General features: G+C 35.4%; 1 protein-coding gene across 2 annotated transcripts in view; it reads right to left on the bottom strand.

Annotated features, from left to right (window-relative positions):
- ZDHHC14 (zDHHC palmitoyltransferase 14) overlaps positions 1-13,402 on the bottom strand; it is a 61,427-nt gene that overhangs the window by 29,513 nt on the left and 18,512 nt on the right. Inside the window, exon 2 of one of the 2 annotated variants that reach the window (XM_088142494.1) lies at positions 9,735-9,895. In XM_088142494.1, coding sequence (XP_087998620.1) covers positions 9,735-9,895 — 161 coding nt within the window. Of the gene's footprint in view, positions 1-9,722; positions 9,896-13,402 lie in introns of both variants that reach the window. The other variant, XM_088142486.1, reaches the window with a different exon arrangement.

Raw genomic sequence — 13,402 nt, 5'->3', positions numbered from 1 at the left:
GTCTGGAACAGGACAAAGCAAATTGCAGGGGGTGGGAGGGATCTCAATTTACAGATTTCAACTAAGCCATGTTGTAAATCAGAGAGCTAGATCCACTGGAGCATTATGCAAAGACTGTGTTATTAAAATTTAGCACTGTAGACAGGGATGTATTTTGGCTCCTTTCCTCTTCAGATTATACATCATCCCTGTCATGGCCAAAATAAATAATTTAGAGCATCATCTTCCAAAACTAGCCAACAGACATATTGCAACCTTATTGTATGCAATTGTATTTTATGATGTAGTACTTAGATTTGCAGACATCAATTGGATTAAAATGAGCTCTGAGTGCCCTAGCCACTTATTGATCTGAGGAAGCTCTTGAAATTAACTATACTAAAACTAAGAGCTTAATTTTTGAAAAGCAACCAAGAATACATGCCTGGAGGCTAAACGGCCAGAGCAAGTCATAATCTTTAAATATTTGGAATTGGTTTTTCATAGCTCTACCAAATGCAATGCACACTATGTAATCTAAAATTCACAAAAATCAATGATAGTTATATAATCCTTCCACTTCACCAGAGATGCACAGCACATCCCAGCAGCATGAAAGCTTTAATTGACTAAATGTGCATGCATGCAGCTTTTGTTTGGTAGTCAGGTGGGACCATATAACTTCTTTGCCCCTCTGGAAAGGGTTGGTCCAAATTCTTAAGGATTATATTTCAAGTGGCCTCCATGGGTACCTAATGTGGTACTAAGTACTTAGGAGGGAGGGAGGTTTAACTATAATAGAAACAGGTACATGGATTTTTATTATTGCCCACTAGTTATTATTTTTTCTCCACTGGTTGAAGTTATTGTTTTTTTCAGAATGTCCAATGTCTTTGCTCATTGCAGACAATTCTACATCAGTATGGAAAAAAAATCCCTGTAAAACTGCAACAATGCGTTATCATCATTCTGATGATGGGCTATGATCAAACAATTCTGCATTCAAGCAACATGCTAGAGATTTTGAAGCCCTATTCAGGAACAGATCTTGAGTAGTCGAGCCTCTTTTTTTAGGCAGCCAAGATACTTAAACCAAATAACTGTCCCTATACTGTGAAGAACACTAGTATTATCATGTTTCAGCATCCTCACAGCAGCTATTCTTGAGGGCAAATATTTAAAAACCCTTTAAGAGGTAAAACTGTGTCCTTGTGTCCTATCTCATTCCTACTATACTGCACCTTCTATAAGGATGCAAGAACCTACTTTCTAACTCCCTATCTGGTGAAGTACTCAATTCTGATTTATACTTAATTATTTTTATCAGACCAGTGCAAATTTATTTCCTTGAATAGGGTTAATTATGTTATTAAGTCTGTAAAACTAGACATACCTGATTGTCTCAATAACCCAGTTATAATTTTTTGTTGTCTTGATTTCATTTGAATAGAAATTGTCTAATTCTTTTAATTATTTGTTAACTCACAGAATTCTGATTGGTGACCATAATAAAGGTTTTATTTGATATGAATGAAACATTATGTGTCAAAACTTATCAGTTCATTAAACTAGAAATCCTTAAATAAACTGAAATCATCAAATCCAAATTGAAGCACATAACATCAAAGATGCAGCATTCATCACCATGAATTTATTCAGATAATTTGTCAAATACCAAATTGTTAGTAACTGCATAGTAGGACAGCTACCTTTTCTCACATAACTTTATTTTGTTTCTGTATATAATACAATAATGAGAGATTTTTTAAAAAGGAAAAAAAATTAACTAATTTGATCAGTAGGCAAATAAACACATACTTAAACAAGCAACTAGTGGCCAAGATGAAACTTTAACTATTTACCATTAGAATAAACTCAACATGTTTCTGAATATCCCTTGACATCAATGACATTTAGTCTTTGATAATCAATGACATTAATTTATATTTCAGTGCAAACGTTCCCAATACATATAATTAAAACATAAACAACTAAAAAGACCCCTCAACCAATCATGACAATCAATAACATTTTCCTACATGGTCAAAGAGGAGGGCTAGTCTGATTTCTGCCAGAAGGCCATTCTGGAGAACAGGCACTGCCTTTGAAAATTATTGCCTTCTACCTCTACCTCCTCTCCCCACAATTCACTTCCCAGAAATGGGGAACAAGTACCTGTTTTTCCCTAAGTCACTTTATCAGTAAAGCTAATTTTAGTTGGTATATGCAGTCCTGGAGTTAACTAGGCACCAAGCCATTAATGGCTTTATGCATAAAACAAGCACATTAAATTGCATCCAGAAGCCTATCAAGAATCAATATGACCACAATCACCTCAGATTGTACATTTATGGCAAGCTATTGGCTAAATTCTCCAAACTCCATTCTTAACACTGCCCTTTGGTAAATCCTACTCGTATTTAGTTGGAAATAATATACAGATTTCTCTGTGCCTGTTCCTAGCCTTATCTTGTCCCTCAAAATTGTATAATGGACAAAAACTAAATCCACTTTAGTTTTAAACTCTGCTGTTGGCCAAGAAAACAGTGTGGTTTTTTCCGTTCATTCCTAATGCAGTCTAATTTCAGTTTGTTTTAAAATGGAAAAACAGATGCAAGATAGACACTTTCACCATAAGGCATTTCTTCCTAATAACCTCAATTTCCAAGTCTCAATCTGTAGTTTCATTATTTACAGCATGAAAGAGGGAATGTATACTATACTAGATACATGTTTGGATCATTCAAATAAAGTAGAGCACTCACTTTCTTTGGCCCACCTAAGTAATAAGAGATTTTCTCCAAGAAGTGTGGGTGGGTATGGGAAGGAAAAAATGATACAATAAGCTGTATTAGGTCATGATACTTGCTGTATGAATTTTAATTAAGCATGTCTATAGACTTTTGAGCATCATGACAGAAGAAGCAAATTAAAGTAGACACTTGATATGATTCGGATATTCCAAACAAGCATGGAATGATTTCTGCTTATTCTGCTTCTGTAAAAAATGGTAGATCCTAGTTCAAATGTACGATAAAATGTGCATCATTCATGAAACATGAAAAGAAATGAAAGGTATTCAACCATTTTTCTTTTTTTAATCATCTGAAGTAGTTCATTTTAATCAATTTTATATATCTGCTGAATTAAAATATCCTCTTCCCATACGACACTTCTAATAGTGGAAGAGGAGAAAAGGAAAAGGTGATTTTTTTCAACTTTCTTTTCCACTTGTACTCTCCAAAAAGCTATTTGGAAACCAGAAGTTTAAAAATAAGCATCAGACATAGGTTAATGTTATTTATTTTATATTGTGCAGGAGTGGAAGATGGAGATTTAGTGTTGAAATGTTCAAACTCTTGAATTTTTCTATACTTTTTAATTTGTAGTCTTTCATGCTATTTGTTTTTATGTGCTTGTAGAAGTGAAATGATATGTTGCTTTGCTGTATCTAAAATTCTTTTTTTACTTTTTTACTTTTTTGTTGCAAAAAACTGTTTCAATCTGTTAAATAAATGTGCACTTTACAATACACCTCTACTCAATGCAATCTGCAAAGAATAAGCCATAAAGGAATAAAAATGTAGTGAGGGAACCTCTGGAATAGAATTAGAGGAGATTGAGGCACTCAGGGAATGAGTAAAAATTACCTTTCCCTCTTTCAGCAGCTAAAGCCTCCAGATGTCATTCTGTTCATGGAAAGAAAACTCAGGAGTACTATAATTTTTAACAACATTCAGACCACCCAATTTATAACCATTTCTTTACATTTTGCAAAGGAAAACAAATCCATCAAAGTTCTCCAATATAACAAATAGTTTAGTCCACTATAATGATACAATTCCTTGCTAGAAAAGTAGATTTTGAGCTTGGAACACCTCCAAGATGGTTGAAATAGAGCATCTGAACTTGAAACAGAACATATTGAGCCTGGAGTGCTTCAAGCTCAAAATGTTCTGCTTATTCAGTGTGCACAACTTTAAGTCTATATACCTTTTTGCACAAACATAAATATGTTTAGCAAGTCATAGAAAAACAATTGTGATAATCCAAACCATTGTAGTTTAATATACTCTTAATATGTGCCAACCCCTGAAAACTTAATTTTTCAAAATAATTGATCAAATGTGTTAAAAAAACTCAACAAATAAACATAAGACCTAAACCTATTATCATATGATAGCAACTTGCAGATAAAATATGAGAGTAAATGGTGCTAACAAGTTTTAAACTCCTTCTGAGCCCTTCCCCCAGGTGCCTTTTCTTCATAGCCTCATTTGACCCAGGTTTTGGTATTATCTCAGTCTATAATGGTATATGGGAACGACCTTGGGAGACAGGAGGAAGAGCCGCAGACTAAACAACCATCATGCAAAAGGTATCTCAGACCACAGAAACAGATAGGACATGTTTCAGTGTTTCAGAAGGGATCCTCTCTAGTTTTCTGGAGAGTAAGAGACAAGGAGGGGAGGAATACTTTCAGAATTACAAGATTCTATTAATGTAACCTTACAATAAAGACAGAGCTAATATTCATTGTTGTGCTTCTTGTCTGGACTACCTCAAAGGGCTAACATAGCCCCAACTACATGTGCAGGTTGCACCTATATCTCAGCAGCAGACCATACTTAAAAGTAATTCCCAATCAAGGACCTTAAGATTACCATTTTTCCTGTGTTAATTGAAAATACATAATACATTGCGAACATCTGCATTGAAAATTTTTAAAATTTCTTTGTTATTTAAGGAATTTATAAGGCTGCCCAACTCATAATTTCTGACTCTTGGCAGTATACATCAATAACAACCAAAAACAATAATAACCCAACCAATGTAAAACCAGTATAGCAAAAACAACCAGTACATGCATAGCTGACGCTGGATATAACAGACATTCCCTCTCCTAACCAAATGGGCTCAATTACCATCCTGGCCCAATGCATGGCAGTAGAGTCAGGTCTTCACATCCCTCCATGTGATGTAATAGGCAGAAATAACTGGAGACAGGCAGTCTGATAAGTAATCCAGCCATAAGGTCTGGTCTCACTGGTCTCCTTCAGAAAATCAGTAAGCCTTTAGAGTAGAAAATCATTGTCAACCCAAATTACTAGAACAATAATTAAACTTCCTTCTGTGTACAACCTACGAAGTATGTTTATCTAAACTTTCCAAGAAGTCTTCATGTGCTATGTTAGCTTGGCAACAAACTAACTAAACTAACAACAAAGTAAAAACCTTGGGAAGGTTTTTCAGAAGTGCTTTGCCATTGTCTGCTTCCTAGGGCTGAGAGAGAGTGACTGGCCCAAAGTCACCCAGCTGGCTTTCATGCCTAAGGCTGGACTAGAACTCACAGTCTCCTAGTTTCTAGCCTGGTGCCTTGATCACTAGTCCAAACTGTTTGGTTTGGCCTAGGTATCCTTCTGTTTGGTGGAATTTTGATTCAAAGAGTATGAGAGGTGACAACACATTTGAGAGGCACAAAGCAGTTTTACACTGGACAAGACGTGTGACCCAGACATTTGACTTACAACAAGTCACTGAGAAATATATGAATGTGTGAAAAAATATTTATTGCATATTTCTTGATTTAGGGAAAGTGTACAATAAAGTAAATGGACTTGAATTATGGAATGTTTTGCACCAATATGGTGTTGAAAGTCATCTGTTGAATACAGTTAAGGATTCATGAGAAAAATTAGAATACTTACTAAATGGTTCAACAGAGAACAGGGAGTAAGAGAAGGATGTGTGATGTTTCTTGCTGCTTACTGTAGTTATGGATGAATGTATAAAGAATGCTTTATGGTTGGGAACATGAACGTGTATGTGCTTTTGTATATAGATGATGCCTTGTTGGATGAGAACATGAACGATTTGTAGCAAGTGTTAGATCGTACAATGCAACAAGTAGTAAGGTTCTGAAAATTAAAGTACTGAAGATCAAGGTAACTATGTTTTATACAAGAAATAAAGTGAATGTCTGCAAGTTAAACAAATTACTACAATGAGATTAATATTTACTAAAGATGGGGAAATGGATGGAGAAAAAGGAGAGAAGTAGCTAGGAGAGAAGTAGTGGATAACATGACATCTATTTAAAAGAATGAATATTTGTGAAAGAAGTTAAAATGGCTGCATGTAAGAATGTCCTTCTGTCAACTTTATTTTATAGAATTAAGAGTTGAGTAAGTAATCAGAAACATAAAAAGAGAATGCAATGGAAATGAATTATTTAAGTGTATGTAGTAGAACAACAATAGATAGGATCAAGAATGAATGAGGCCTGAGTTGAAAAACAAATATATGAAGGAAGAGTAAAGGGTTATTAGAGGACAAAGAAACTTACATCCCTGTTAACACCAACCCAATACAGAAACTAGACAACCTAATCAAGAGAACTCTCAACGACCTAACTAAGAAAGGCCAGATCACGAAGGAAGAACAATGGCGGATGAAAAGCAGTGGACCCATCCTCCCACACTTCTATGGACGACCAAAAATACACAAGCCTGACATACCGCTCCAACTAATTGTATCTTTACCAGGGACTCCAACATACAACATAGTGAAAGAACTGACAAAAAAGCTTGGACACCTCACAGAGAACAGTGAATATTTTATCAACTCCTCACTACAGTGCCTCCAGAAAATCAAAGATGTACACATAGATGAAGATGAAATTATGGTCTCATTTGAGGTCACAGCACTCTTTATGTCCATAAACCCAGAACTAGCGAAAGAATCCATATCAGGAGTACTACACAACACACCCGACTTAACCAAATACACCCAGATCAAAATACCCAGTATCATGGACCTCATCAACCTCTGCCTCACCACCTATTTTCAGTTTGATGGACAACTATACCAACAAATCAGAGGCACACCCATGGGATCACCACTGTCAGGACTCATAGCAGAGATTGTAATGCAATGCCTAGAAGCTATAGCACTTCCTCACATACAACTTAAAGTATGGATATGGTATGTAGATGACACATTTGTTATAATAAAAAAGGAACAACTAGAGAAGACATATGAAACCATCAACAACATCTTCAAAGGAATAAAATTCACCAGAGAGGAAGAAAACAACAACATTCTACCCTTCCTGGATATCCTCATCAGCAGAGGAAACAACAGTAAATTAGAAACCCAAGTTTATCGGAAGACAACCCACACCAATCAAGTACTCCACTACCAAAGTAACAACCCAATCTCCCACAAGAGGAGCTGTGTAAGAATATTATTCAAGCGAGCACAAACGCATTGCAGCAACCCAGAACAGCAGAAAAAAGAAAAAGACCACCTCTACAACATCTTCCAACAAAATGGATATCCACACTTTATCAAAAAGTGCCTGACCACTCAACCTACTACAACACAACCAACACAAGCTATGAAAAGGATCACACTGCCATACATCGGAAATGTCTCAGAAACCACCAACAGACTATTACAACCATATAGCATCTCTGTAGCACACAAACCAACAAAATCACTCCAAAACATCTTAAGTAAACCAAAAGACCCAGTAGCACAAGAAGTAAAAACAGGAGTCATCTACAACATACAGTGTAAGGACTGTAACAAACACTATGTAGGACAGACAGGCAGAAGACTGGCAGAGCGTATCCATGAGCACCAACTAGCAGTCAGAAGACATGATGAAAACTCCTTGATCTCACAACACATGGACAGACTTAACCATAGTTTTAACTGGGAAACTGTCAGCATTTTAGACCAAGCTAAATCCAAAAATGCAAGAGAATTCTTGGAAGCTTGGTATTCAGACAAGGCAGCAATTAACAGACACATAGAGATAAACAGCATCTACATACTATTCAAAAGAGAGAGAAGACCAGAAGATCACCTCACGAGCAATCATCACCCAGATAAGCAAAGGTACCAGGCCCACAAGCAAGCAGTAAACATATGCTAATCAAGGAACTACCACAGGAGCAAAACAAAACTCCCACCCCCAGCAGCACTGGCAAGGCATGCCACAGTATATAAATAGAGAGCAAACCCCAACCCATTTTAGCACTGAAGATGTTACCTAGCCAGGTAATGAAATGTTTGCAAGAAAAGAACCAAGTTCAGAGAACCCTAAGGACTCCACTGAAGAGTAAAGGGGTTTAAAAAAAAAAGGGAAGACTGAGCAAGCTGTGGTTGGAAGGAGCAAAAGAATCTCAAAAGACGTGAAGCTTTCTACAGAACAAAATGTAATATATAATTTGTTTTTAGATGTACTAGAAACAAAGATGAAAACAAAAAGGCATGAGAAGGTATAATAAATGTTGGTGTAAACTAGATTTAGTTGATTTCCTTTTCTATTACCTCCTGCCTTTAATCTTTTTTGTCTACTATGTCTTAGTCTTTCTTTGTATTTGGCCTAACACTGTTATCCTTAAATAGAATAGCAAGATAGGTATGTATGATCCTGTCATTTATTAGATCATAGCTGAGCGCATACTTAGCAACATCCTTTTAAGTTTCACTGCCATTTTATTCTTTATACAATTTCATGCCCTAAATAGTGTATCTTGCAATTATCTGAGGACTTGGGGAAATACAGTCTGGTCAGCATGGTGATGATACTAGGTAAATCTCTCTAACAGATTGTTAAACAGATAGTATGTGAGCATTTAGAAAAGAATGGACTGCTCAGTAGGAGCCTAAACAGGTTTATGTATGAGTCATGGTTCCAGCAACTATGAAATCTGATATTACTGTTACCAATAATTCATAAAATTTCAGGTAGTCCATACTCTTTGGCAAGCAGATTTAGTATGTGTGTAAAAATTGTCACTTATTAATAAGTAGAAGAAACTGATCAGGTTAATATGTATGTTGACTACATAGTCAAGATAGCAGGTGCTTAGAAAGGGACTTTTTTCACTGTACATGTTGATGTCACACTTTGTTGTTGTGCCTTTGAGTCACTGTTGACTCCTGGCAACTACCTGGACTAGTTACTGCAGTTTTCTTGACAAGATTTCAGAAGTGGTTTGCCACTGCCTACTTCTTAGGGCTGAAAGAGCGCCTGGCCCAAAGTCATCCAACTAGCTTTGGGCCTAAGGCAGGACTAGAACTCACAGTCTCCCAGGTTCCAGCCTGATGCCTTAACCACTACACCAAACAAGCTCTCTTGATGCCACACTATAGAAAATATTATATTTTAGATACGTATATTTCTTTAATTCCTGACTGATCTTACATTCCAATATTTTGGTTTGCTGTCTGAACTCAGAAAACACTTTTCAGCTTGCTCCAACATCTACACACAAGCAGCCAACTATTTTATAGATAAAGCTTCCTTTGTAGAATTATCTTCACTACAAATATTTTTTTAAAACTAAACTATAAATTAAACCTTTTGATTGCTCTATAGGAGACACTGAATATATTTCTTTACCAATTTGTCATTCAAATCAAATCAAATATCTTTATTGTGGTCAGAGACTACTACATAATAAAACTCAATAGTATAAAACAGTTTAGGGTTATATAAAAAGCACAAATCGTAAAATTAACTTGGCAGATCAGTCAACTGCACATTTTGCATAAGGTGTAAGAAAATTTAGGCAGATTTAGAGTAACAGAGTTGTGAATATCTGAAAGTAAAAATGGAAAGTAAAATTGATCAGAATGACTAGAAAATCTGCTTAAATGTGGGCTTATCAACTGGCATTCAAGAGAGGAATAGAATGAGAACAAGAAACAGAGAGACTACAACAGACCTTCTGTGTTACCTATTTGCCTTTCTAGATCTGCTGCTTCATCTGGTGTTGCACGAGGCAGGACTCCAGGATCACTGAAGCTAGTACGTAGCAAGGTCCCCATAACAAAAAAGAATAGAATTGCTCCAACTGCAGGAATTGCAGGTGTAATCTGCTCAGATAAATATGGACAACTGTAAAATAAGGAAAATAAAATATTAAGAGTAATGCCATACAGAAAAATAGTAAGTACCCACAACTGATCTTGTAGGGGATGGGGTGAAGAACCACTTCAAAATTATCTATATTAATACACTCTGAAAAACTGCTCAGATATCACTCTGTCCTCACTTTGGATTGCACCTAAATAAAATCCAGAATATTTCAGACGTATACCATTCTTCCACTTTATTTATGGGGCTCAGTGAATACAGCACTGCATTCAGATTAACATGCAATCTTTTGATTCAGGTATTTGCATTAATGGAATAGTAAGAGAAGTGCAGTAAAGATCAGTTGATTATTATACTCCAGAATAAGGAATACAGGTTGTACCTCTCTGCACTTATGTGACTTTTGTTGATGAAAAATAGTAACATTTAAGGCTGTAAGTAGGTTTATGAAAGTATGGTTAAAATGCAATGTACCAGATTTTTATTTGCAATCTCTCCCTCACTTCAGTCCTTTGGCTTTAAGAAGGTAGATGCAGTTACATTGGACACAAAGGTTGTTCAGAGCATAAGTAACAGTTCTTCTATTTAAGAATTAATTTATATGTTCCAAAAATATTATTATTATTAAAATTTAATATCCCAAATAATTTAATTAATATTGATATTTTAATTGACATTTTAAAAATTATTTTAAAAATTAACAACATAGCCAGCATTTTACACAGCATCAAAAGATCTGCAGAAGATGGTGCAATTAACTCTTTATTATATTTATGCTACACATATTTATACATTAGACAATGTGAAAATTCTAAAGTTTAAATTATCAAGGTAGTCTCAGCTTGTTAGAATATTCTCATTAACTTGTTGAATGTCACATTTTATTAGCATGACTGCTACTGTTTCAGATGAACATGTCTATAGTGAATAGAACAAATACACTGCTATATTGGTTCATATGTAACAATAAGCTAGAATTGTTTAATGCTTACTATGTAAATTATGCCATTTGTCTCCTGCTAGCAGGAATTGCTAAATACTACAGGAAATCGTATTTGTGGTTTGCTTTGTGTTACATTTCTAAACAAGTTAAGAACAAGTCCTCTCTTTAAATTAAGAGGAACAAAAAATCCTGGTGTGCATTTAGCCCTAAAGAAGTAGCTAACAGGTCTAATATGCTTAACTACTCCTGCCAGCAGGAGAAATCAAGCAATGTAATCAAATGACATTTCTCAGCAAGCTTGTTCAATCAAGATATGCTGGAATTGACTTTATGTGTAAACTGACCATAGATTCACTGCAATAAGAACTGTTAAGTTACTTCACAAATATTATTGAAACTTGCATTTTGCTGAACCAATTTAATCACTTACACACTGAAGCTATATTACTATGTTTTTAAAATAACATATAATTCAAAATATTTATTTAAACTGCTTTATCCCAATCTGCTCATATTCATAGTAACCCATAATTTCATTAACCAAATCTTTAAAATGCAAATACTAACTAAAACTTGTAACACCTAAGACAGGTAGAATATAAAAATAAGATAATAAATCACAAAGCAAAATGCCCTCAGGAGTAAGAATGTTCTACATTTTTGGGGGGGAAAAAACAAGAAAGAGACAACAGAATATTTTAGAACTGTGGAGCAGCGACGTAAAGGACTGAATTTTCAGAGTTAACATCCTATCTCATGGCAAAAGCCCTTGAAATAAGTTGAAACCAAAGGACTGCTTATGGGATTGCGGACTACAATGGGTTTAACGGTAAATAAGCATGACCCCCTTAAATCAAGCTAGGAGCAAACTAACAATTAGAATCAGTTAAACATCATCATAGGTAAAACAAGCATAAAGAAGAGACTGGAAATATCCTGCTGGCTCACAAGAGTAATACCCCCCTTCAATGTTCAGGTGCTAACCATTTTGATCCTATGTCATGATTACTTTAAGAGTTTGTAAGTCACCTCCAAACTGACACATCAGTGCTGATATAATGCAACATATGAAGCAGTCAATGCTAAGAAAAGAAAAATGGCTTTACATAGGAGACAAGAAGAGGGAGTGAGAAGTTATGCATGAGCCTATAACACTGTGAGGAAATATGATTTCCTGTATTCTCTCATCATTGGCTATGGTGGCAGAGTTTGATGTAAGGTGAGATTCAACCATTCAAAGACACAAGTTCCCATCCCTGGCCTGTATGAAATATGATGGTAAGTTAAGCTAAAATTATAATTTCTACAAGGTTGGGGTTTTTTTGCTCTTCCTTGTCTTTAACACTCAATTAAATTTTTTAAAAAATGTTTTTGAACAAAAGAGTGTAAGAAGGAAAAAGAAAATGCTAGAGGATTAGTCTGCTATAGCTGGAACCTTCTTAAAAATCTTTGAAGCTGAGAGAGGTAATTGTCCAGCCCTCTGCGTTAAATGTGCCTAAGGAATGACACAGAACGTTGGCAATATTTGTTGTGGATAATGAACATTGCAGCCTAAACCTCTCCTAGAACCCATATTGGGAAACACATAGTGTCTAACCTTAATACTCAATAATAGTGTAATTTAAAAGTGTAATATGAGCTTCCTGGGGCAACCCCCCTCACCCCTTGCAGTCTGGATACTGTTCCTAAAAAATCTTAAAGAGTTAGGTAGTATCTTTTTTGCATCCTGTAGAACATTTTCAGAGAAAACAAACAAATGGATCATTGAACAAATCAACCAGAGTAGTTATTCAAGACACAAATTACCAGGCTCAAATTATACTTTGGACACATTACGCAAAGACCTGACTTTCTTGAGAAGTCTAAAATACTGGGAAAGATGGAAGGAAAGAGAAAAGGATGACCACAGACTGGATGGACTCAATTACAGTGGCAATGGGTGCACCATTGGAGGACCTGAAGGACCAGGTTGGGAACAGATCATCCTGGAGAATATCTATGTGGTCACTAAGAGTTGACTTCAACTTGATGGCACATAATCAATCAGTCAAAAGAACATTTTCATTTTATGTTTTCTTTTTTCACATTTTTTCTTTCTTTGTATAAAATAATTCAATCTTGAATCATTACTTATTTATTTAAATGTTTAAATGCTTGGTGCTTCTCATGCTGAACCTCTGTATCACATACAATGATTTTTATTACACAGCATTCTACTGTAATTTCCCCTCCTTTCTTGACTCACAAAATACATTCCAGTATACAGTAGTTTTCATATAATGCTAATATGCAATCTATTATTTACTTTATTAAAGAAAAACAAATTTTTAATTTAGTTTTTTTAAATTAATTTTTTAAATTAGTTTTTAGCCAGTCTGATGTAGTAGTTAAGGTGCTGGCCTAGAAACCAGGAGACTGAATTCTAGGGTTCCCTTAGGCATGAAAGCTGCTGGGTGACTTTGGGCCAGTTACATTCTCTCAGCCCAACTTACCTCACAGGATTGTTGTTGTGGGGAAAATAGGAGGTAGGAGTATTAGGCATGTTTGCCACCTTGAGTTATATATAAAAAAGGAGAAATAAAAAT

Source organism: Python bivittatus, unplaced genomic scaffold (genome assembly GCF_059951505.1).
Source record: "Python bivittatus isolate LINGU-HERP-01145 unplaced genomic scaffold, Pbiv_v1 ctg000020_np1212, whole genome shotgun sequence".
In the NCBI taxonomy this organism is placed as follows: Eukaryota; Metazoa; Chordata; class Lepidosauria; order Squamata; family Pythonidae; genus Python; species Python bivittatus.
Note: the sequence above shows the minus strand (reverse complement) of the source record. Positions and strands in the feature narration are given on the sequence as shown.